Source organism: Manihot esculenta, chromosome 16 (assembly GCF_001659605.2).
Source record: "Manihot esculenta cultivar AM560-2 chromosome 16, M.esculenta_v8, whole genome shotgun sequence".
Taxonomy (NCBI): Eukaryota; Viridiplantae; Streptophyta; class Magnoliopsida; order Malpighiales; family Euphorbiaceae; genus Manihot; species Manihot esculenta.
In genome coordinates this window covers 27,673,584-27,696,061 of record NC_035176.2, presented here as the reverse complement: position 1 = coordinate 27,696,061, position 22,478 = coordinate 27,673,584, and the positions used below count along the sequence as shown (strand labels likewise).

At 29.7% G+C, this 22,478-nt stretch overlaps 2 protein-coding genes across 4 annotated transcripts; one reads left to right on the top strand and one right to left on the bottom strand.

The window, feature by feature from the left end:
- Window positions 1-623: 623 nt before the first annotated feature.
- On the bottom strand, window positions 624-4,367 carry LOC110603025 (leucine-rich repeat receptor-like serine/threonine-protein kinase SKM1). The gene is made up of 3 exons (XM_021740667.2): window positions 4,252-4,367; window positions 1,526-4,114; window positions 624-1,167 (listed from the first exon to the last, which is right to left on the bottom strand). Exons 2-3 carry the CDS (start codon window positions 4,038-4,040, stop codon window positions 806-808), a joined length of 2,877 nt encoding a protein of 958 aa, XP_021596359.1. The 5' UTR covers window positions 4,041-4,114; window positions 4,252-4,367; the 3' UTR covers window positions 624-805.
- Window positions 4,368-11,387: 7,020 nt separating this feature from the next.
- Window positions 11,388-18,103, top strand: LOC110603060 (SART-1 family protein DOT2). 3 transcript variants are annotated; one of them, XM_021740715.2, is made up of 13 exons: window positions 11,388-11,548; window positions 11,741-12,622; window positions 13,526-13,664; window positions 13,751-13,805; window positions 14,209-14,322; window positions 14,421-14,517; window positions 14,607-14,673; window positions 14,756-14,815; window positions 14,962-15,580; window positions 15,870-16,252; window positions 16,842-17,062; window positions 17,291-17,375; window positions 17,829-18,103. In XM_021740715.2, the coding sequence occupies exons 2-13, from the start codon at window positions 11,814-11,816 to the stop codon at window positions 17,901-17,903; spliced, it is 2,724 nt and encodes a 907-aa protein (XP_021596407.1). In that variant the 5' UTR covers window positions 11,388-11,548; window positions 11,741-11,813; the 3' UTR covers window positions 17,904-18,103. The 3 variants fall into 3 exon arrangements, with proteins under 3 accessions (XP_021596407.1, XP_021596408.1, XP_021596410.1); XM_021740716.2 differs by having other exon boundaries at window positions 11,400-11,544; window positions 11,738-12,622; XM_021740718.2 differs by having other exon boundaries at window positions 11,409-11,548; window positions 11,641-12,622.
- Window positions 18,104-22,478: the final 4,375 nt, after the last annotated feature.

Genomic DNA, 22,478 nt, shown 5'->3' with positions numbered 1-22,478 from the left:
AAGAAAATATAATTTTATAAAGATATTAAGTATAATTTACACATATATAAATAAAATGATGTTCAGCCATTAATTTAATAGTCAAATAATCAAATTTTCATTAAAAAAATTATTAACAACTTATTCAAATATGATAATATCTTTTTAAAATTTTCATATACTAATTTCAGAATCCCTATGAATTACGTGAAAGTAAGATACTTCAAATTCGAGAGCCCAAAAGTTTTATAAAATATTCCTGATGGAAAAAAATGTAAATGAAAAATTCCACTGACTTGATCTCTCTCAATATCTCTCAATTCGAAAATTCAGAATTTGAATTGATATCTTTTCATTGATTTGTTGGGACTAAATTAGTTATTAAGTGGTAAAAATTGTAACAGGCGTGCCGGAAGCTATTCTTGTAATAGGATCATCTTTGGTAGAGTTATTACGCGGAAGTGCTAGTGTAGGACAATCCAGTTTGACTCGATTTTATAGTTTACACATTTTTTATTATTTATATTTTTTAAATATAAATAAAAAACTGCACTTACAGGTTTAATCTGATGGTAAGTGTATCTAATAAATCTAAGAGATCTTAAATTCTACTCCCCCAACCTCCAATTTCCAGTTCAAAAAAAAGTTATATATAATTCATATAATGCATTTAGTAGCTACATTTTTACATTGTGAAACGTACCATTATCAAACAAAATATTTGAATAACAATAATTTTTAGCTAGAAAACCATTATAAGAGGAAAAATTAAAGGAAAAAGAAAAATCAAAACTTGAACAAAAATTATAGGTGATCAGCTGGAACACTAAAAATATTCAGAAAATTTTAGGCCTGAAACACAAGAGCTCGATCTCAAAGCAGAGTGAAGGATTTTGAACACATCATTAGCACAAGGTCGAGCCTTAGGGTCAGTAGCTGTGCAATGGAGAGCTAAATTCATGGTCTCAATCATCTCATTTTGGCTAATTGTTGCGTCTCCTTTGATCATAGGATCAACCCACATGTCTATATGGCAATCGGAGTAGCAATACCGAGCCCACTCTATAATGTTCTCGTCAAAGCTGAACTCAGCATTCGTCGGACTTTTGCCGGTTAATATCTCTATCAGAATCAAACCAAATCCATATATGTCGCTTTTCTCGCTTGTAGCTTTTGAATCTCTAATTTCTGCAACAAGAAACAAATTATTAGTTTGTGTTATAAAATATTCCCAACAATAATAAACAAATCAAATCTTAAGTGGGTGATGGGGCATTTTAGGTTAAAAATATAAATAAATAAAATACTAATTATGCTTTTTTTTTCTTCACATTCTAATAATTTAAGGTTGACCCATGATTGTTTTCATTAAAAAAAGAATTTTTAGCACGCCACATACTGACACTATAAAATGTGTACGTGTCTTTTTTACAATCACTTTTTAATAAAATATAATTATGTCAACTAAAAATTAATCTCATATTAATAATAAAAAAAATAAAAAGAAATTAGATTATGAATTTCAAAGGGTAAATTTGTAATATACCAGGGGCTACGTAGGCCGATGAAATGAAGCACTTCGTGTCAAAGCAACGCAGGTCAGGAAGGCTCAGTCTCAGGCGAGGCTCATCTTTTCTGTCCACCGTAATTTTCTCTGTAGACATGTAGCCGACTAGAACAGCCGGTGAACAATAACAGTGCAAGAACCGAAGAGCTTTCGCAATCCCAATGGCTATTTTCTTCCGCCGTTCCCAACTCAAATTCCGAAGAATTTCGCTTAAGTTTTTGCCTTCTACGTACTCATAGACCAAATATGCAACGTTGTCGGACCGACACACTCCGATTAACTTGACGATATTTGGATGCTGAAGTTTACCAAGTTCAGAGATTTCAGACCAAAAATTTGACTGAATTGACTTCGTATCGTTTATTTCCTTTACCATGAATTGCATGTTTTTTATGATACACTTCCCCTCGTATGAAAGCCCTTCCTTTCCTTTACAAATGGCTTTTTCTTCTTTCTTGGACGATAATATATCCTCCATTGTTACTGAGCTTGATACCTTGGGATGGAAGAATTGCAACTCCCAAATCCCATCTTCATTTTCCACTGTTTTCATCTCTAAATCCTTTCTTCCTCGAATCAACACTATTCCAAAAGCAGCAAGAGCGAGAACCACTGAAGTACCAAGAATACAAGCAACATAAAACCACCATATAGGATTCTTTATCCTTTTGCATGGAGGCAAACCACTAGATATATCGCCGCCGCAAAGTTCATTGCCAGCAACCGCGCTTGCATTTACGGCAAGAAAAGCTCCTGTGGATGGTAAACTACCGTGAAAATGATTATGAGAGATGTTCACCAGAACAAGCGATTCCACTCTTCCCAAATTTGTTGGTATTTCTCCAGATAATTGATTCTGCGACAGATCAAGTTGGCCAAGAACTGGCATGTCGGAAAAACTATCTGGGATTTTGCCACTCAGCTGATTGTGGCTGAGGTCTAGACTTACAAGCTTCTTGAGTGAAGATAACTCATGTGGGATTTCACCAGAGAGCTTGTTTCCACTTAGCTTCAGTTGCACTAGCTCTGTTAAACTACCAAAAGTGCGAGGGATAGAGCCTGAAAATCTGTTTTGGGACAAGTCCAAGTTCTCAAGCTGGTCACTGCCAAATGAATTTGGCAAACCCCCATAAAATCTGTTTCTTGCCAAACTCAACATCTGAAGCGAAGTCATTTCCCATTTTCTGGCATCGATCCTGCCTGAAAAATTGTTGCCTGAGATATCCAAGAAATACACTAGTGGCAGTTTGGTGAATTCTGTTGATAATTCACCAGATAAATTATTGTCCTGGAGACGTACTCGCTGCAAGCTTTTGCAGGTACTCAAACTGTTGGGGATTTCACCATCAAGAGAATTTGAGAAGAGAATGAGCTTAAAGAGATTGCCTGAGCTGCATAGGCCTTCAGGGATTTTTCCAGTGAGAGAATTTGTGGAAAGGTCTATTACAGTGAGATTGTTATGCTTTCCAAGATCTTTCGGAATCTCGTCAGAAAAGTTGTTAGACCAAAGCTGAAGAACTTGAAGACGAGGCAAAGAACTTAAAGCACCTGGGATTTTTCCAGTAAAGTTGTTGGAGAAAAGATGAATAATCTCCAAGTTTTGCAACTGAACTATGAGTTCTGGGATCTCACCGGAGAGAAAATTATCGCTAAGATCAAGAGAAATCAACTTTCTCAGGCCAAAAATGGATTTTGGAATCGAACCTGTAAGCTTATTCTGGTAGAGGAAGAGGTAGTGAAGATTTTTGAGGTTTCCTAGAGAGGATGGAATTGAACCTGTAAGATTATTATAGACAAGATCAAGATGATTCAAAGAAGTTAATTCCCCTATTTCTTTCGGAATTTCGCCTGAGAGATTGTTGTAGCCCAAGTAAATCCACTTCAAGCTCCTTATTTGGCCCAATTCTCGTGGAATTTGGCCAACTAATTGATTTGAAGCCAGAGTCAAGAATTCCAAACTTGTGATGTTTGTTATAGAGGTTGGAATTGTGCCCACCAGAACATTTCCACCAAAATCAAGAAACTTCAGGCTCGAAAAGGATCCGATTTCCTGAGGAATTCTCCCTGCAAGCATATTATTAGACAGATCCAGCGTCTCCAGGCAGGCAATTGAGCCACTTGGTATAAAACCAGTGAAATTATTGTTACTAAGATTGAGGTGTCGAAGCGAGCTGCTTGAAAAAATGTTACGAGGAACTTGCCCAGAAAGCTGATTGCCCGAGAGATTGATAGTTTCGACATATGGCAACTGAAACACTGACAAAGAAAGCTTGCCAGAGATGTTCTTCCCTTGGAGATCAATGGCTTTAATGCGGGACGAGTTGTTGCAAGTGATGCCTTGCCACTTGCAAAAAGTAACAGAGGGATTCCAGTTGGAAAGATATTGAAAAGGGTCATTGATGGATGATTTAAAGGACAAGAGAAGTTCAAGTTCCTCTGCATGTAAGATACGAGAATTCAAGAACAAGAACATGAACAAGAACAACATAGCCATCTTAGCTGGTTGATAATTCTATAACATCTATTCGTAACAGGAGCTGAAATCAAAGAAGCAAAGTGGACAAGAGCCTGAAAGAAAGAGAAAAGTGAGAGAATTTCTTGATGATCAGCTAATCAAAGAAGACCCAACTCCATCTAAGTTGAAACATTATCGCATGAAGCATGAAAATGCAATAGAAGTGAAGACAAAGCTACTGGTAACTTACCCAGTTATCATGATTAGAGCAGAGTAAAATTCAAAGATTATAAAGCGTTTGATGATCAAAGAAAGCTTGGATTGCAAGAGAAGAAAGGGTTAAAAGAAGAAGAAAATTGGGTGAGAGAGAAGGAGGAGATTTGAATGTATAAATAGATGGTAGTAAAAGGGCATGAAACAAGGCAATGAATTGGGGGATAATTACGAAAGTGCACCTTGACTTTCTTTTAAGAATGTTTGAACACGAATGGTTGAAAAGGGTAAACAGGGGACAGATGTTGGAAAAGCCTCTGATTTTTGTCGGATATTACCAAAATGCTCTTTTGACTGACTTGGGATAGTGACAAAGATTTCAGTAACCGTTGAAAAGCTTCAAAGTTTTTTCATAGGGCTTGTGGATATGCACTTGGTTTTGCACTCATGGTTGCTTCAAGAAGAGAGTTTTTTCATATTTGTAATAACACAGACATTTTGATTAGAGAAGCCATCATTACAACCAATTGGCTACAACAATTTTTATCATTAAATGCAAAAATGATGTTTGGTAATTAAAGAGTATGTAATAATATAACTTAATCTAAGGGTAACATAAGTCAAACAAGAACAATGTGAGGTTAGGATAAAATTATTGTCTTAAAGAGCTGAAAAAAATAATTTGAAATTCTGACTAAAAGGGTTTGTTAGAATCAACTGGGGCAGTCAGATTTTCAACACAGCCAAAAGATTGATCGATTCCTATTAATGTTCTTTCAACGATATCTATAAATCTAAATGATGAGCTAGCTAGGGCTGGTTGGAGTTCCCTAATCATTAAAGCATCCATGAAGGTGTTGTCATTGGTTGTTTATAAAAACTTAATTTGTCAGAAGAAATTATGACAAATTATTAGTTCGGATTATTCCTCTCTCCTCTACTGTACATCCTGACTTAGCTTCAACCGTAAATTACATGTGTTACGTATATGATAGCCATGATATATGAGGACTTCTTGGCTGAGAAAAGGGCAAATATAGTGGAAAAATGAGGACTTCTTGGCTGAGAAAAAGTGTTTGTTGCTTGGAGTGTATGTATGTGATTATCTTGGATTCTATTCTCCCAAACAGTAGAAAGGAAAAAAAGAGAGAATACAAAATGAGGCAAAGAGGAATGAGAAGGGAAAAGTGGGGTTGGATCATACAATAGAAAAGTGGTCTAAATTTAAAAAAAGAAAGCAAGCAGCTAGAAAGAGAGTGCAGAGCAGAGCAGAAAAATTGAAAAAAAAAAAAAAGTGGGGTGGCTTTACGTTGTAGTGTTACACTGATGCTCGTGCGCATCTCTGTCTCTCATTGAAGAAGGAGAAGGAGAAGAAGAAAGGGACCCACAATCTTTCTCTTTCTCGAAGGAATATACAGTGAATGGTCTTTGTCAAAGCCAGCAATGCATGCTGTGCTCATCTCCATTGTCTAGGGTTTTACACTCACCACCCGCGCCCATTCCCATGCCCAATTCTTCTTTCTCTCCCTTTCAAACCCTAATTTTTGTTTATACTTGGGCCAAACGGTAATATCTACTCTTTCTTTTCTTTTGTTTTTTTATTTTTGGATTATTTGATTTATGCCTTCAACATTTATGCTTTTTTATTTATTATACTTTAATGCATGTGATAATAATTGCACAATATTTCTCAATTATAGAAGCTATTGGGTATCTTTTTTCTATTTTATTTTCAACCATTTTAACCCTTAAAATATGTAAAAATTTGTACATATTTATATATATATATATAAACAGTAAAATTATTATTTAAGTTAGAGGTTTTTTTCAAATTATATAAAAAAAATTAAAAATTATGTGAATTAAAATAATATTTTAAAATTTATGTTGTCAAAAAAATTTACTGAATATTCTGCATGCTACATTAGCATGTCAAATGACATTATTGATAATGCTTTATATTTATAGTGTCGAATTTGCTTGACACACTGATAAATATTAATACATCAGTTTTGTGCACAGATTCTATTTAAGATATTTTATAAATTTATATTTTATATTTTTTAAAAAATTATAAAAAAATTAGAGTTTTTTAATTTTTAGTTAATTTTTAATTTTATTATAATATTTGTATTTTTTTTACAATCTATTTTAAAGTAGTATTTAAATACTTTATAGAATTATGTTATTTTTAAAATAAAAATTATTAATGAAAAATATACTTTATGTCAAATATTACTTAAAATATATAAAACTAAATTGACTTAATGTTATTTGAATAATAATCATCTTATTTTGATGATGTTGGATAGTTTAAAATAAAATTTAATCAAATTTTAGAATAAATCTGAAAATTAAAAATATTAATGGAATTTCAATTCAGTAAAATGGTTTTTTTTTTCAACACCTTCATCCCCAGGAATTTTTATTTTTCATATCCCATTGACTGTTAAAATAAAAAGAGAAAACTAAATTGAGTTAACTAAATATGAGAAATTAAAAATAATATATAATAATACCAAACTCAAACTGTAATCCATAACTAAATAATACTTCAACCTATATATTTTATATGATAATTAGGGAAAATTTTTAGCAGAAAATTAAATGAAAATATTTTAATATTATACCCGATAATAATGGAGTAATTTTTTTTTTAATTTTTATGCATAAAAAGTATTGATCCAATTAAATTAATTTAAAATTTTTATTTTATTTTTTATTTTTTTCAGATCAATAATCTGTACCGATGTCTAATATTATCATTTCACTCTATAATTGTTATAAATATATATATATATATATGAAAATTTTATATTAATATAAAAATTTTATTATATTTTTAATAAAATTTCTTTTAATTTTAAATTACGTATTATATTTTCTATTGAACGGATATATATTTATATATTTTTCAAATTTTGCGGCGTATATATAGTGCTAATTAATATGATAAATAATTGAGTCACGAACAGCAATTCAGTTTATTCCCACCTTTGGAGTTGGACGTGAGAAAATTAATATTGACAAGTTCATTTATGCTATTTAGGGGAGAGCATAAATCGGTCTGAATCGAAAAACTGAATCAAACCGATCAATTTCGGTTTAATAGTTCAGTTAATCGAAAGGTTCGGTTCAGTTCGGTTAATATTTTTCAATTTTTTTAATTTTTTATTCGGTTCGGTTTAAACGTATTAAATAACCGAAAAACCGAAAAATCGATTTTATACATAGAAATACTGATTTTATATATATTTTTAAATTTTATATGAATTTTTATGAATTTTTTAAATATTATTATTATGTATTCAAACAATATTCATTGATAAATTTATGTAAAATATTTATTAAATTATTCTATTGAAATTAAAAGCAGAAAATTAAAAAAATTACAGATTTCAATTTGAATCGAACCGAACCGAACTGATTTTTATCGGTTTGATTCGATTCGATTATATTTTTATAATCGATTTTTTCTATTTTTAATATTTTTATAATTTGATTTTCAGTTTTTTCAATTCAATTCGGTTCAGAACCGAACCGACCAATTGCACACCCCTAAATTGCTATTATACTCTGTAAAGAGAGCTACAGTCCAAAAATAGCTAAGTTTAATTTGTTTTTTTTTAATTTTAGTGCTTACTTTTTTATATTACTTTATTAATATTCTATACTAATTAATGTAACTAAATCCTTTTTGCAGCACTACCTTTTTCTTAATTAATTAGAGATCATGTTATCGTCTTAATACACGAACCCTTGATTGAGGCCTGATGACGTGGTCCATTTCCTTCCAATAAGGGGCTGGCTCTCTTTCTCTTTTCAGGGTAGTATTCTTGATAGTGGTCCAGAGTGATCACTTAGCATAAACTAATACTAATTTATGATTTAAATTAATACTAATTTTTTGTTTAGCATAATTTATTTTATAAAAAAATAAAAAAAATTATATAAAAAATAAACCATGAATAAAGAATTATATTGAAAATAATATAAAATTTATAGATATATATACATCGAAACCAATGAAGTATTAACTTTTTTTTTTAAATGAAAATGGAAAATAAAATTTAACTTGCGAATTAACTGTTATTATTATTATAAATTATTAGTTTTAAATAATTATTTTGATTCTGAATGTGCATTAATTATTATGATTATTTAAATGTCGGTTGCGAAGGGTCCACTAAGATTGTAGTAAAATTAATAGGATATTATTAGGTTTTTGAGCCCTAATTAATTGAGCATCACGTGCATGGTTAATTGTAGACGAACAAGTTACTGTAAGATTGTATGAGATTTTTAAAAGGAATCTGAATTATAGGCGAGATCTCCTTCCAGTATATGCATGCACATGAAACCCACTCTAGTGGAAAAAAATTAGTAGTGAGCATAATTTGAATCGAAAATTGAAATTTTAATATTTATGAAAATTAAATAGGATGATTTTAATAAAAATTAAATTAAATTGAAACGGTCTGATTTATTTCGTTTCACTTTATTTGATTTGAATTTTTAATATTTTTTTTTTACACTTTATTTTTAATATTTTAAATTTTAATTGAAATATTTTAATTTTAATATAATCTAATCTCTTTATATTATTAAAAATAATATATTATTATCATTAATTGGTTCGATTCAATTTAATTTTTTCGATTTTTTTTTATCAAAATCAAATCGAACGGAAATAACTGAAATTTTTAAAATTAAAAATTAAATCAAACAGAAATAAATAAAAAACCTAACTGAATTTTTAAAATAATTCGATTCTATTAATTTTTTTGATTTCAATCAAATGCGGCGCACGAATGCAAAGACCATATATATTTTGGGCAACAAAGCTTTTGGATCGTTGATGTAAAATATTAGTTTTTGTAAATAGTTTATCACCAATTAGAGTTTATCTCAATTACAACCCTAAAATATTCAAAATTATATATAAGGAAATCAAAATTTCCTTCCAAAATATTTTTAATCATTCTAATGTTTTTGATTTAGTTAAACCTAATTGAAATTCAAATGTATGATCTTATAATTTTAAAATTAATTTAATATAACTAGCAAAAACCCATTAATTTCACCAAAATCCCAATTTTAAAATGATTTTTTTTTCTCTTAATCAAGTACTTAGACATATTCATTTTATAATCTATAAAAAAAATAATTACTTAAAAAATTCGTGATTATTTCTTTCAACAATGCCATGGAGCTATCGTGCATAAAAATGAACGCCCACTTTTCTAAAATAATATAGCCTAATGACCAAAAGCAAGAAGATAAGCAAATGGTGGAGAAGCAATTCCAACTTTGCCAAGAGTGCAAGTAGTTTTCAGAATGGACCATCAATACTCAATTTCAATATGAAGAAAGGATAAAATTTAACCCAAAAAAGCCCTAAAACTTCACATGCATCTTTTAAAAGAGATGGTCCATCTTCATCCATGCTTTTGATGATGATATCCTAAAGTGGACGATACTCTGTTGCACGTGTGCTCCTTACGTGCCATGTTAGAATTTTGTATCAAATTAGTTTAATTTAACTTGATTGATATAATATATAAATGGCAAGGATTTAGGGATTTGGAATTTGGGACCCTTTGGCTATTATTGCACTCAATTATGGTCAAATTGAATATGATTTCGCAATAGAGATTTATTCGGTATGAGAAATTTTAAATTTATTTGGTAAAAAATGTTGAAAATCAACTGCAGTAAGAAATGCTTGTCAGTAATCAAAATAAAGTTAAGATAAGATATTTAAGCTAAAGTTTATGGAAGTGGCCAAATACACAATTTAGTTTATAACCAACAAATCGTCGGTTAGCATTATGATATTTTATTGTTAATTTTTAATATATAATTTGTTATAAAAATATAATTATTTAATACCCAATTTTATAAAATATATTTCTTTTGATTTTTAAACGTCACTAATAATTTTTCACTAAATTTGATAATTTTCTATTGCGTTCGATCTCAAAAACTGATTTATTAACAATGATATATCAGACTTTTTACGTTATGATTAAATTAAAAAAATTTAGAATTGATGAATGATTGCCACAATAAAATTTGCCTTTCAATGACATATGTTTAATTTCAGTTTCTATGCGCTAAAAATTATAGCAACATTTTATTTTGGGGAGAAATTATCAAAAACATTCTGAACCTTTAAAAAGTTTTCAATTTTATTATTAATTATGAAATTCTCAATAAACCTTTGTAATTATACTCTAAACTATTACTAATTAAGTTTTAATTATCTGAGGATTTTGCAATTACAATCTATTTTCAGTTCCCCGTTAATATATATATTAAAAAATAAAGAAAAACTGACGGTGGAGTAAAATTGTAAAAATCTCGAAAATTCAGAATTAAGTGGTAATTTTAGTTTAAGTTACAGTTACGAATTTATTATAATTTTGGAGTTTAATTGGTAATTTTTAAATTAAAATTAAAATTATAAATATTTAGAGATTTTTTTTTTCTCCTTGGGTAATATATAAATAAAAAATTTATTATTTAATTATTGAATATTTTTTCTTTTAAAATTGATATTGAAAATTGAGGAATAAAATTGAGATTTCTCATATTTATTAAGATAATTTTTATATTTTTAAAATTTTATTAAAATATTTTTATTTTTTTTATTTATCAATAAAATAGTTATTTTATTTTTATAATAAAACAAATTTTAATTTTAATTTTATTTTTAAATAAAATCTTTTATTTAATTTTTAGATATTATTATTATTTATAAATTAATTTTTATATTTTTAAAAATGTATTAAAATGTTGTTATTTTTTTTAAATTTATCAGTAAAATAAAAAAAAACCGTCTGCTCTTTCAATTTAAGGAAAAAAAATAGAAAAAAAAAGAGAAAAATGAAATAATTTAATATTTTACTGTAATTTTAATAATAAAAATAAATAAAAATATTATTTTATTAATTGAAATAAAAAATAAAAAATTTTAATAAATTTTTAAAAGTATAAAAACCGACATATTCACTGAGTAAATATCTCCCAAATCAGTATTCCCTTTGCGGATTTGGGCTCACATAATTTCAGCCAGGAGAAAAATGGGCGAAACTAGTACAAACAGAGAGAAGCTTTCTCACGGTATTGGGCCTAGTTCCTTGAAGGCAACTTCATTTTGGGTCAGATGAGGCAAGTTCTAGCCCATGTCTCGTTCACTTGTTCTCTCCGTTAGTTATCAGGGTTCAGAGACTTTCTATCAAAGCAAAACCCTAATTTGTTCGTCCTCACGAGCTTCTGCGCAATTTAACTTTCTCGTTATAGTCTCTAAAGCAGAGTTCTGGATTTTTCAGGTAATTGCCAAACAATTTCTCATCTTATTTTTCTTTTCTTCTTTTTTCCAGTTTTTATTTCAATTTCAAATCCGGTTGTTGTTGGATTTTAGGGTTCTTCTGTATCCTAATACAATTTGAACTTGAATTTTTTGGGTGGGGACCCTGACCCTTCTGCCCCACGCTCATCGTGTTTTCTTCTCACTTCTCCAGCCCTAGCCGCCGCATCTTCCATTTTTGGAAGTAGCGGATAGCGGAAATATCACTTCTGAATCTAATAGCTGCAATGGACATGGACTGGTCTGAATCCAGATACAAGCGACACAAAGAGAAGGATGGTCTAGATGATTCTCCTAGAAAACAACATTTGGATGGAGCATATGATGAGGATGGCACTGAAAAATTGAGTAAGCATTCTAGTAGGGATAAGGACCGGAGGAAGAGCAGCAGAGGAGAAGACAGGGACACAGATCATAGAAACAAGGACAGAGAACGTTCCAAGAGAACTACTGAAGATTTGGAGAAGGAGCAAGAGGACTATGTGGATAAGGAGCGTGGCAAAGATAGGAGTAGGGATAGCAAGGCAAAGGACAAAGACCATGATCGTGATAAGTCTAGAGAGAAGGACCGTGAGCGTGACAAGGATAGGAAAGAACGAGGGATGGAAAAGGAGCGAGAAAGAGAGAGAGATATTGATAAGGAAAGGGGAAAAGAGAAGAACAGGGAAAGGGAGAGAGAAAGAGAAAGAGGGAAGGAGAAGGAGAGAGAGAAGTATAAGGATCGAGAGAAGGAGAGGGAAATTGATAAAGATAGAGATAGGGAAAAAGGAAGAGAGAAGACTAAGGAGAGGGAAAGAGAAGCAGATCATGAGAAAGAAAGGTTGAGAGAAAAAGATAAGTTGAGCAAAAGAGTCTATAGCGAAGACTATGATAGAAGCAAGGACGATATAGTTGAATTGAGCTATGAAAATAGCAAGGATAGAGATGATTCAAAGCAAGCGAATGCTTCCTTTGATGATGACTATGAGCAAAAAGTTGAAGGTAAATCTGGTGAAGGATATGCATCTGCCTTGGCACTTGAGGGGCGCATTTCTAAGTAAGTAGATTTCTACTGATATTTCTCTGATATATTTTTTTGGTTACTTTTTTTATGGTTAAACATATACTTACACCCTATACTAATTGGGATTAACCTATTGAGCACTTAAAACTAAAATTTATATTGAGCTCTTAAAACTAAAATTTTAATCTATTTAATTCTCAAATAATGAAAATTATAATAATTAAACACAATTAGTCACATTATTGATAATTTTTAGGAAAAAGAAAAAATTAATAACACATGTTGCTGATTGCACTATAAATTTTGCTAGCCGTTCTCTAAATTTTTATAAATGAACAAGTTAAATGAGAGTAATTTTATCATTTTCTGAAAATTTATAGCCCAATCAGCAAAAGTTTGAGTAGATTTAGCAATCAATAAAACTAATTTTTTATTTCTTTTTACAAATCATCAATGATATGATTAATTTGTATTTAATTGTTATGATTTTTATAAGTTTAGGTATTCAATAGGTTATAATTTTAATTCAGATGTTTAATGAGCTAATATGAAATAGTACTTGGGTGTGAATATGTATTTGGCTATTTTTTTATAGGCTTAAAATAACTTTGGGTAAGATTTGTTTCCCATGTAAAAGATTGTGGATGACAATACCATAAACAGCACCTATAGTAGTTGTTGTACCTTTTTGTCCAAATAAGTAACTAAATTAATAAACTAGCTGTTGCATCTGATGGTCTTCCATATAAAAAGCCGTGTATCTGTTGTATATAATTTGCTTTGATACGAGTAGGAACTAGGAATTTGTGGTCCTGTTATAAGGATATTGAACATGTGTATGTTTGTATTGTCAAAATTACTAAAAGTTCATCTATGAATACATTTTAACGGTTTATGGTGATAGACTATCCTGATGATGTGTTAATTTTTGTTCAGGATGAAAGAAGAAAGATTAAAGAAAAATTCAGAAGGCTCTGAGGTTTTAGCATGGGTTAATAGGAGTCGAAAGCTTGAAGAGAAAAAGAATTCTGAAAAGGAGAAAGCCAAGCAGCTATCAAAGATTTTTGAGGAGCAGGTATTTTGTTCTTAATTGCAGTATGTGTTACTGGATTTCTTTTATCTAATATGATTGAGTTTTGATCTTTGTGATATAAATATCAGGATAATATTGTTCAAGGAGACAGTGAAGATGAGGAGGAAGCTGAGCATCTCACTCGTATGGTTTCTTCTTAATAACTACTAATCATTCAACAAGTTATTTTGAAAGCCAAATGGATTTAGAATCACTTGGATTCATATTTTTAGATCATACAAGTTGCGCATAGTGGTTGCAGCTTTACTTGCTAATATTTCATTACTAAAATTTCGCATGCGTTTATTGTTCTTAACAAGTGCAGATAATCATAATTCACCAGTATAGTTTCTCAGGAACGCGGAGTTGAGCATAAGGGTGTGATTACGCTCAGCTTCATGTTATGTTATTAATCTCTCTCACCTTTGTTCACATTCGAAATGCAGCTTCTACATTTCTATCTAGCTGAATGTCCTGGTTATATTTGGCAGGGATTTTTGTTTTATCCAGTCATATTGATTTATTTTTATGATGAAACTGTTGGCAGATGATCTAGCTGGAGTTAAGGTCCTGCATGGCCTTGAAAAGGTAATGGAAGGTGGAGCAGTTGTCTTGACACTCAAAGACCAGAGTATACTTGCAGATGGTGACATTAATGAAGGTAAAAAAGCTGGATATCACCTCGACCTGTTTTGTGTTAAGTTCCATGACATGTCGTAACATTTTTTCTTGACAGAGTTTTTTGGTCTGATACAACAGAGGTTGACAAGCTTGAAAATGTGGAAATTGGAGAGCAGAAGCGTCGGGATGAGGCTTATAAGGCTGCAAAGAAGAAGACAGGGATTTATGATGACAAGTAATGTGAAAACTGACACAATGCTTTCTTTTAATTAGTATGCAAATGTTCAGAAATTGCTAACAAGTTGGACACATTCTAACTTTTAGGTTCAATGATGATCCTACTGCTGAGAAGAAAATACTTCCACAATATGATGATTCAGCTGTAGACGAGGTTAGAAAATACTTCCACAATATGATGATTGCCTTTTAAATTATTATTGAAAACATATGATCATAATTGTTGTTTCTATCAGGGGGTCACTCTTGATGCAAGGGGAAGGTTCACTGGTGAAGCTGAGAAAAAATTGGAAGAGGTAGATTAGTCCTTTTTTCCAATTTATTCTTAAAAGCTAGATGTTATTTATTAGCATTATTTTTCAGGACGACTTTTTTTGTCTTCCTTTTTTTTTAATCCTTTTCTTTGTTCTGAAATATATGTATATATAATTTTTATTTCCAGCTTCGTAGAAGGCTACAAGGTTCTTCCACAAATAATCGCTTTGAAGACCTAACTGCCTTTGGAAGGATCTCATCGGATTACTACACACAAGAAGAGATTCTTCAATTTAAGAAGCCCAAGAAAAAAAAGTCCCTGCGCAAGAAAGAGAAGCTGGATATAAATGCCCTTGAAGCAGAAGCTGTCTCAGCTGGATTGGGTGTTGGAGATCTTGGTTCTCGAAATGATGGGAGAAGGCAGGCAATTAGGGAGGAAAAAGAGAGATCTGAAGCTGAAATGAGAAGCAATGCATATCAGTCTGCATATTCTAAAGCGGATGAGGCTTCTAAATCACTGCGACTGGAACAAACTCTTCCTGCTAAACTGGATGAAGATGAAAATCCTGTGTTTGCAGATGATGATGAGGATCTTTATAAATCCTTAGAAAGAGCTAGGAAATTAGCTCTCAAAAAGCAAGAGGAGGAAGCATCAGGTCCTCAAGCAATTGCTCGCCTAGCTGCCACCACCACTACAGGCAGTAACATTGTGGATGATCAAAACCTTACAACTGCCGAGTCACAAGAAAACAAGATTGTCTTCACAGAGATGGAAGAGTTTGTCTGGGGTCTCCAACTGGATGAAGGTATTACTTCTATAATATAATTTTGCATTGGAATTATGATTTTTTGACTTGTATAGCCTTCTCCAGTTAATCAAGATTTTATGTCGGATTCTTTATTCTCTTTTTATGAACCTCCAATTTAGGTTTCTCCAATCCTTTGTCGTGTACTCAATGTGACATTGAACTATTGGCATACTTCTCTTACTTTGTTTAAGACTTTTTCAATTGTAATTTTCCTCTATGTGCTGAATAAAATATGTATACTGTGTGTACTGAAAAACTAACATGCTGTTTTTTTTTTTCTTCTCAGAGGCCCATAAGCCTGACAATGATGATGTTTTCATGGACGAGGATGAAGCACCATCAAGAGCTGCTGATCAAGAAAGAAAAGATGAACCTTGTGGTTGGACAGAAGTTAAAGAAATTGATGAAGATGAAAACCCTGTTAATGAGAATCAGGAGGATATAGTTCCAGATTTAACTATTCATGAAGCTCCAGTTGGTAAAGGACTGTCTGGTGCATTGAGTTTGCTTAAAGAGCGAGGAACACTTAAAGAAAGTATCGAATGGGGTGGAAGAAACATGGACAAGAAAAAGAGTAAACTTGTTGGTATAGTAGACAATGATGTTGATAAAAATAAAGACAGATTTAAGGACATTCGAATCGAAAGGACAGATGAATTTGGGCGTATTGTAAGTATTATTGCTTTCTAATATCTGGTATTGCTTTATGGTTTATGCTATTTGTGTTTAGCTACTGTGAGTGAGGTGTATATATGGGTCCTTTTATTGGGCAAATCTGATAGGGTAATGTAAATGAAATTAGCATAGAATGGTTGGATGGATTTCCTTGAATGACAGTTAGTATCCTTGTATAGAATCAATTGATTAGAAATTCTTGGTCATATGACAAGGTTTTGAGCCTTGAGATTGATAGAATTGTTGAGTTGCTAAATCTTTGTGCTAGTTTGAGGATTGGTTCTAAGAACTATTACAGGGCAGCTGGGAGTTATTGCTGTAGATATTATGGACAACATGAACCATGGCATGTAATAAAAATGAAGTTTTCTGTTTCTTATTTGTATTGATGTCCAGTAAGCAGGAAAAGTGAAAGACCGACCAGTAAAGTTAAATTGGTTATTTGGTTAGGTAATTCTTAGGTTGTGTCCCACTTCCCTGGTTATGCCCCTGCTGATATCAAATACATTTTCTAAATTTATGCTGTCTAATAGTATTAAGCCATATTTTTATGATAATGGATTATTTGATCTTTTAATAACAGATGACTCCCAAAGAAGCCTTTAGGATGATTTCTCATAAATTCCATGGAAAAGGACCTGGCAAAATGAAGCAAGAAAAGCGCATGAAGCAATACCAGGAAGAACTGAAGTTGAAGCAAATGAAAAATTCAGATACACCATCATTGTCTGTGGAGCGGATGAGAGAAGCCCAGGCTCAGTTGAAAACACCCTACCTCGTCCTCAGTGGTCATGTTAAGCCAGGGTAACGATTATTTTTCCATCTGACATTTCAAATATAGTTTATTAGTGAGGACTGCAGAGAGTTGCACTATAAATGGGTAGTTAATTTAAAAAGAAAAGAACTACATATGCAGGTGTATTAGTAGTTTGTGGAATATATTTTTTCACATAGTATAATTGATTTGCTTCCTTTTTTCATTTGTAGTTCAATTGCTAGCACACAATTGATTATGTCATATTTCATTTGCAGGCAAACCAGTGATCCCAGAAGTGGTTTTGCAACTGTTGAGAAGGATCTTCCGGGCGGCCTAACACCCATGCTTGGTGACAAAAAGGTCAGGGAATTGTTGCATTACTCTACTAGCAAATTATTAAGCTATTATTTTTCAGATTTGTCTAGAAGCTCAAGGAATAGGTGGGAAGGTGTACTGGGTTAAGTGGGGAAATAAACAAGATTACTTAGATTACCATAGCTGCAAGTTGGGGGATGGAATGGTGCTTTGTTGCAAAGTTTGGGATGGTTCTTGGTTGGCTTCACTTGACTATCGTTAGGTTCAGAGTCTAAGTGAGAATTTAGAAGTTAAGACAGTCCTCACAATTTATTAACCAAATAGATCTTTTTTTTTCTGTCATAAGCGAACAAACATATTTTAGTCTCTTGCAAACAAACACTTTTTTGTTTTGTTTAATATTCTCCTACTTTATTTTCAGTTTCGTGTTGATTTCATACTGTATTTTCTCCTTTTTCCCCCCATGCTATGCAGATAATATATCCTTTTCTTTTCCAGGTTGAGCACTTCTTGGGAATAAAACGCCAGGCTGAGGCTGGGAACTCTGGCATGCCAAAGAAGCCAAGAACTTGAAGACACCATGAAAATTTTGAAACTGTTGTAAACTTGAGGTTGAAGTTTGTAGAGACGAGACTGTTAATATATATGATTGGCTAAGAAGTTTGTTTGTTATGAGTTAGCTGAGGTGTTAGCTTGTCAGTTAACGAGCTATGTAGGCACTTGTAGAGAAGCTTGCTAATCAATAAAAGCATGCATTATTCTCGGTTGGATCATTTCTGAGGAGGGGAGTGGATGAGCTTGCAAACCTCGGACAATCTTAGTATGGTTTTAGAAACAGCTCCTTTGCTTGGAAACTATTGTCGTTCTTGGAGTAGAGCTATGCAGATTGTTGCTCTAGGGATGATGGATGGAACCATTAGTCTCTGACAAAGGTTCAGATGAATGTGAAAATTGAAGAAAATCTGGTGACTTATTGCTGAAATCAGTATCAAAAGAGTTGGCCGATGAAATCGAGGAAAGCTGTGGCGACAACTCATTTGGAAAATACAAAGATGAAGTCACTTCAACAAGGTAGACATCTCTGATTGAAGTAAAGTGACACAATTCTTAATTGGATTTATCTGGTGGATTCAATTAAGTGAGAAATCAGATCGATCTTATTGATCCTTCTCTATGTTTTAAAGACTAAGTTCATGTTATTAGAATAAAAATGTCACTTGTCAATCCACTAAATATAATCAAAATCGTAAACTCGCCATGATGCCTAAATCTTTTTAGGCCAACTGGTCTAAATTACCTGAAACTAAATTAAGTCCCTATAAAATTTCAGTTCAATGAATATTTCAACTAATTAAAATAATTATGCTCATACAAGTCAAAAGTAAAAATTACTAGAGATAGCTTTAATCAATTAAAATTTTATTATTTTACAAAATAAAATTCGTACAGTATTTGAAAGATTGATATTATATTGAACTCAAGGTGATTATCTGAAAATTTAAATATCAATATAAATAATTTTAACAAAAATAAAATTGTAATTTATTGTTATAATATAAAATTATTGATTTTTTTTCCCACAAATTTATTACTTTCCTCTTCGCTCATGTATATACGGCTGCGCATTCGATCGGTTCGGTTCAAAATCGAACTGAACCAAATAAATCAAAAATAGAAATTTTAGTGTTTATGAAAACTAAACCGAACTGATTTTGGTCAAAAACTGAATCGAATCGGTTCGATTCAGTTTAATTTGATCAATTTCGATTTTTAATAAATTTTTTATTTTTTACACGTAATTAAAATATTTTTAATTTTAATATAATTTAATTTCTCTATATTATTAAAAATAACATATTATTATCACTAATCGGTTCGGTTTGATTTTTTTAATTTTTTTCTGATCAAAATCGAACCGAATCGAAATAATTAAAATTTTTGAAATTAAAAATCGAACCGAATCGAATTGAATAAAAAACTGAACACAATTTTAAAATTAATTTGATTCGATCGATTTTTTTAATTTGAACCGAAGTCGCAACTAATAATTTATGTAGCCTGAATGAAATATTACTCACTTCGTACAGTTAAGTGGGAGACTCCATTCCTCTAAATCTCCTACTTTAAAAAAAAAAAAAATTATTAATTTTGTATACATACAAATCATATTATATTAAAATCTTTTAACTATATATACACGTATTGCATTTCAAATATAGTTGTATTTCATATATACAAAAATTTAAATATAAAAGAATTGTATTATAAAAAATATATATCTTATTATTAACTTAAATTAATAATTAAATAATATATTTATAAATATTAATTTATAACATGTCCTTAATACAATATCAATACAGAACTTTTATTTTATGTTTTCATTATTAGTAATTTAATTTTTTATAAAGTTAATTTTTCTATTAATTATCACAATATATTATATAGTTTTAATGAATTAGTAATAGTTATAGAATTAATATTGTAAAAATATCACATTTTTAAATTAGCAATTATAATAAAATTTTTCGTATAAATTAAAATTTCTATTAAATAATATTATAAATTTTATGTTATATTAATTTTTTACAAATTTAAATTATCACATAAAATTTTTATTATTTATTTATTATTAGGGTTATTAATAGCGACAATAAATATACAAGATTGAATTTATATTTTTTATGATATTAATCTCAGTATATTTAACGATACTGTTAATGAATTTATTTATAAATCTATTTATAAATTCAAAAATGAGTCCAACTCATAAATTTTAATGAGTCAAATATTATAAAAATAGAGTTTAACTCATTTATTAAATTTAAAAATTAAATTTAAATTTAACTCATTTAAAAATTAAATTAAACCCGATTAAATTTTTGTCAAACTAAATCTGAATCAGCTCAGTAATAATTTGATTGGCATGGCAATGGCAATGGCAATTGTGATGTCTTCCAACTTTAATTAACGTGTTTTGTCTTTTGTCTAACATCTTTCCCAAAGTTTTTCTAAAATGCTTCCCATCTTTGAGTACTTTTAGCTTTAGCTTCTCAATTTTCAGGAACAAGCATTATTCACTGTGGCCCATTCCACCACCAATTCAGCAGCCAAATAAATTTTTATTGAGAAATTTTGTAGAGGCAGTCAGACAAGTGCCCCTCTTGTCCGCTGTGTATTCGGCCCTGGACGGAGATAGTATAATTGTTAAGTTAGAAAAAAAAAAAAACTTTTCACTGTAGTGTTCATAAGTTAGTTTGATTTTAATTTCATATGATTGTAATTTTTTTTCATTAATTTAAATATATTACGTACACTAATTTCTATGAATCTAAGCATCTTTTATATTAGTTCTTAATAACACATATGTTAATAATTAATTATTTATTTAAAATAAAATTATATTATAATTAAATATATTTGATAATATTATAGCAAAGAAATGAGTTAACATAAACTTAATTAAGTTACATAGTTAATCTATTTAAACTAAATAAAATCTTTGAATTGATTAATTTATAAGTTATTTTAAAAATAATTAAATTTAAAATTTGATCTGCGGCGTCAGCTTGTCGTTTGGAATGGGGAGGCAAGGAGCGAAACAGACGTGATATGACATGACGGTGCATTTTGAAATTTATTTGTAGCGCAAAATCCGCTAATTGAATACGTGGACGAATCTCGGTGACGATAATCATCGTGTTTTTAAGGCTTGGATTTGAACGCCACGCCCCTTTTTACGATTGCGTCTAAACTTTCAATTTTATGAACAATCAAGCATACATCAACTTAATATTCGGTGCCGTCTGATATTGACGGTTTTAATATTTATTAACCGGTTTGATTTGATAATAAATAATCGTTCTACCCGGGGTTAGCATTATAAGTAATAGTTTTTCTTAATCAATCTTTTGGACCGTCAAATATTTAATTAAAATACTGAATATATTTTAATTTTTAAATTTTAATAATTTTTATATTTTTATAATTAATTCGTTCAAATTAAAAATTAATTCATCTATTTCTATTATAAATATAAAAATATTTTTATTATTAAGAGTATATTAGATATTGAATTAAATGAGATTTATATACTATTAGTTAATACTTAATTTCATTTAATTATAATTGATTTTGATTAAAATTTATACTAAATTAATATATTATTATTGCATATTCATTATACTACCTTCCGGAAAGGATTATATATAGTTAAATTGGTTAAATTTTAACCTCTCCAATTTATTTTATTTTTTATTTTATTATATCAAACATAAGAAAGGATAAGAAAGGCTAATAGGGTAATGATTAACTTATTTTCAATATTAAACTAAACATTATGAAAATAAATTTATTTTTGAAAATTAATTATTACTCAATGAAAAAATATATTATTAACCATTAAACTTATTTTATTAATTTTATATCAAATATATTTTAAGAAGTATTGATTTTTATTTAGTTGAGAATCTATTTATATGATTAAAATTATATGTTAAATTATTTTAAATGAAAGAAAATAAATTTATTCTTTTTAGTAATGAAAGTCTTTTATGAATAATATTATATTATTTAATAAATTTTATGAACTATTTAAATTTCAAAAATAAAATTTAAATGACAGTTATAAATAACAATTTAAATATGTATTATTTTGCTTTTAAAAAAAATGTATTATTTAAAAGGCAACTTCCTTCTCTATAATATCCAATGAAAAATATTTTTTTAGAGGGTAAAATATTGCAACTTCAATTTATATGAAAATATTAATAATTTCACATTAAATTTATTTATTATGTGGATCCATGTATAAAATTTCTTTCAAATTACTAATCGATTTTAATTAAATTTACTTTTTAAAATAATTTTTTTCATCTGACTGATAAAGACAATTACTTTATTTTTATGTTAATGAAATTTAAAATAATTTATTTTTTTTTATATTTTAAGAATTTTATTAATCTTAATTATTGATAAAATTATTTTAAAAAAATAAATGAAACATGATTTTAGCATCTAAATATCAATTGTGCAGATATAGTATAAAACACGGAACTGTCATGTAAATCTTCAAACAATAAAAAAATAAAATTATTTATTTATTCAAAAAATAATTAATTAATTAAATCAAGGTCTCAGCTTCCAACC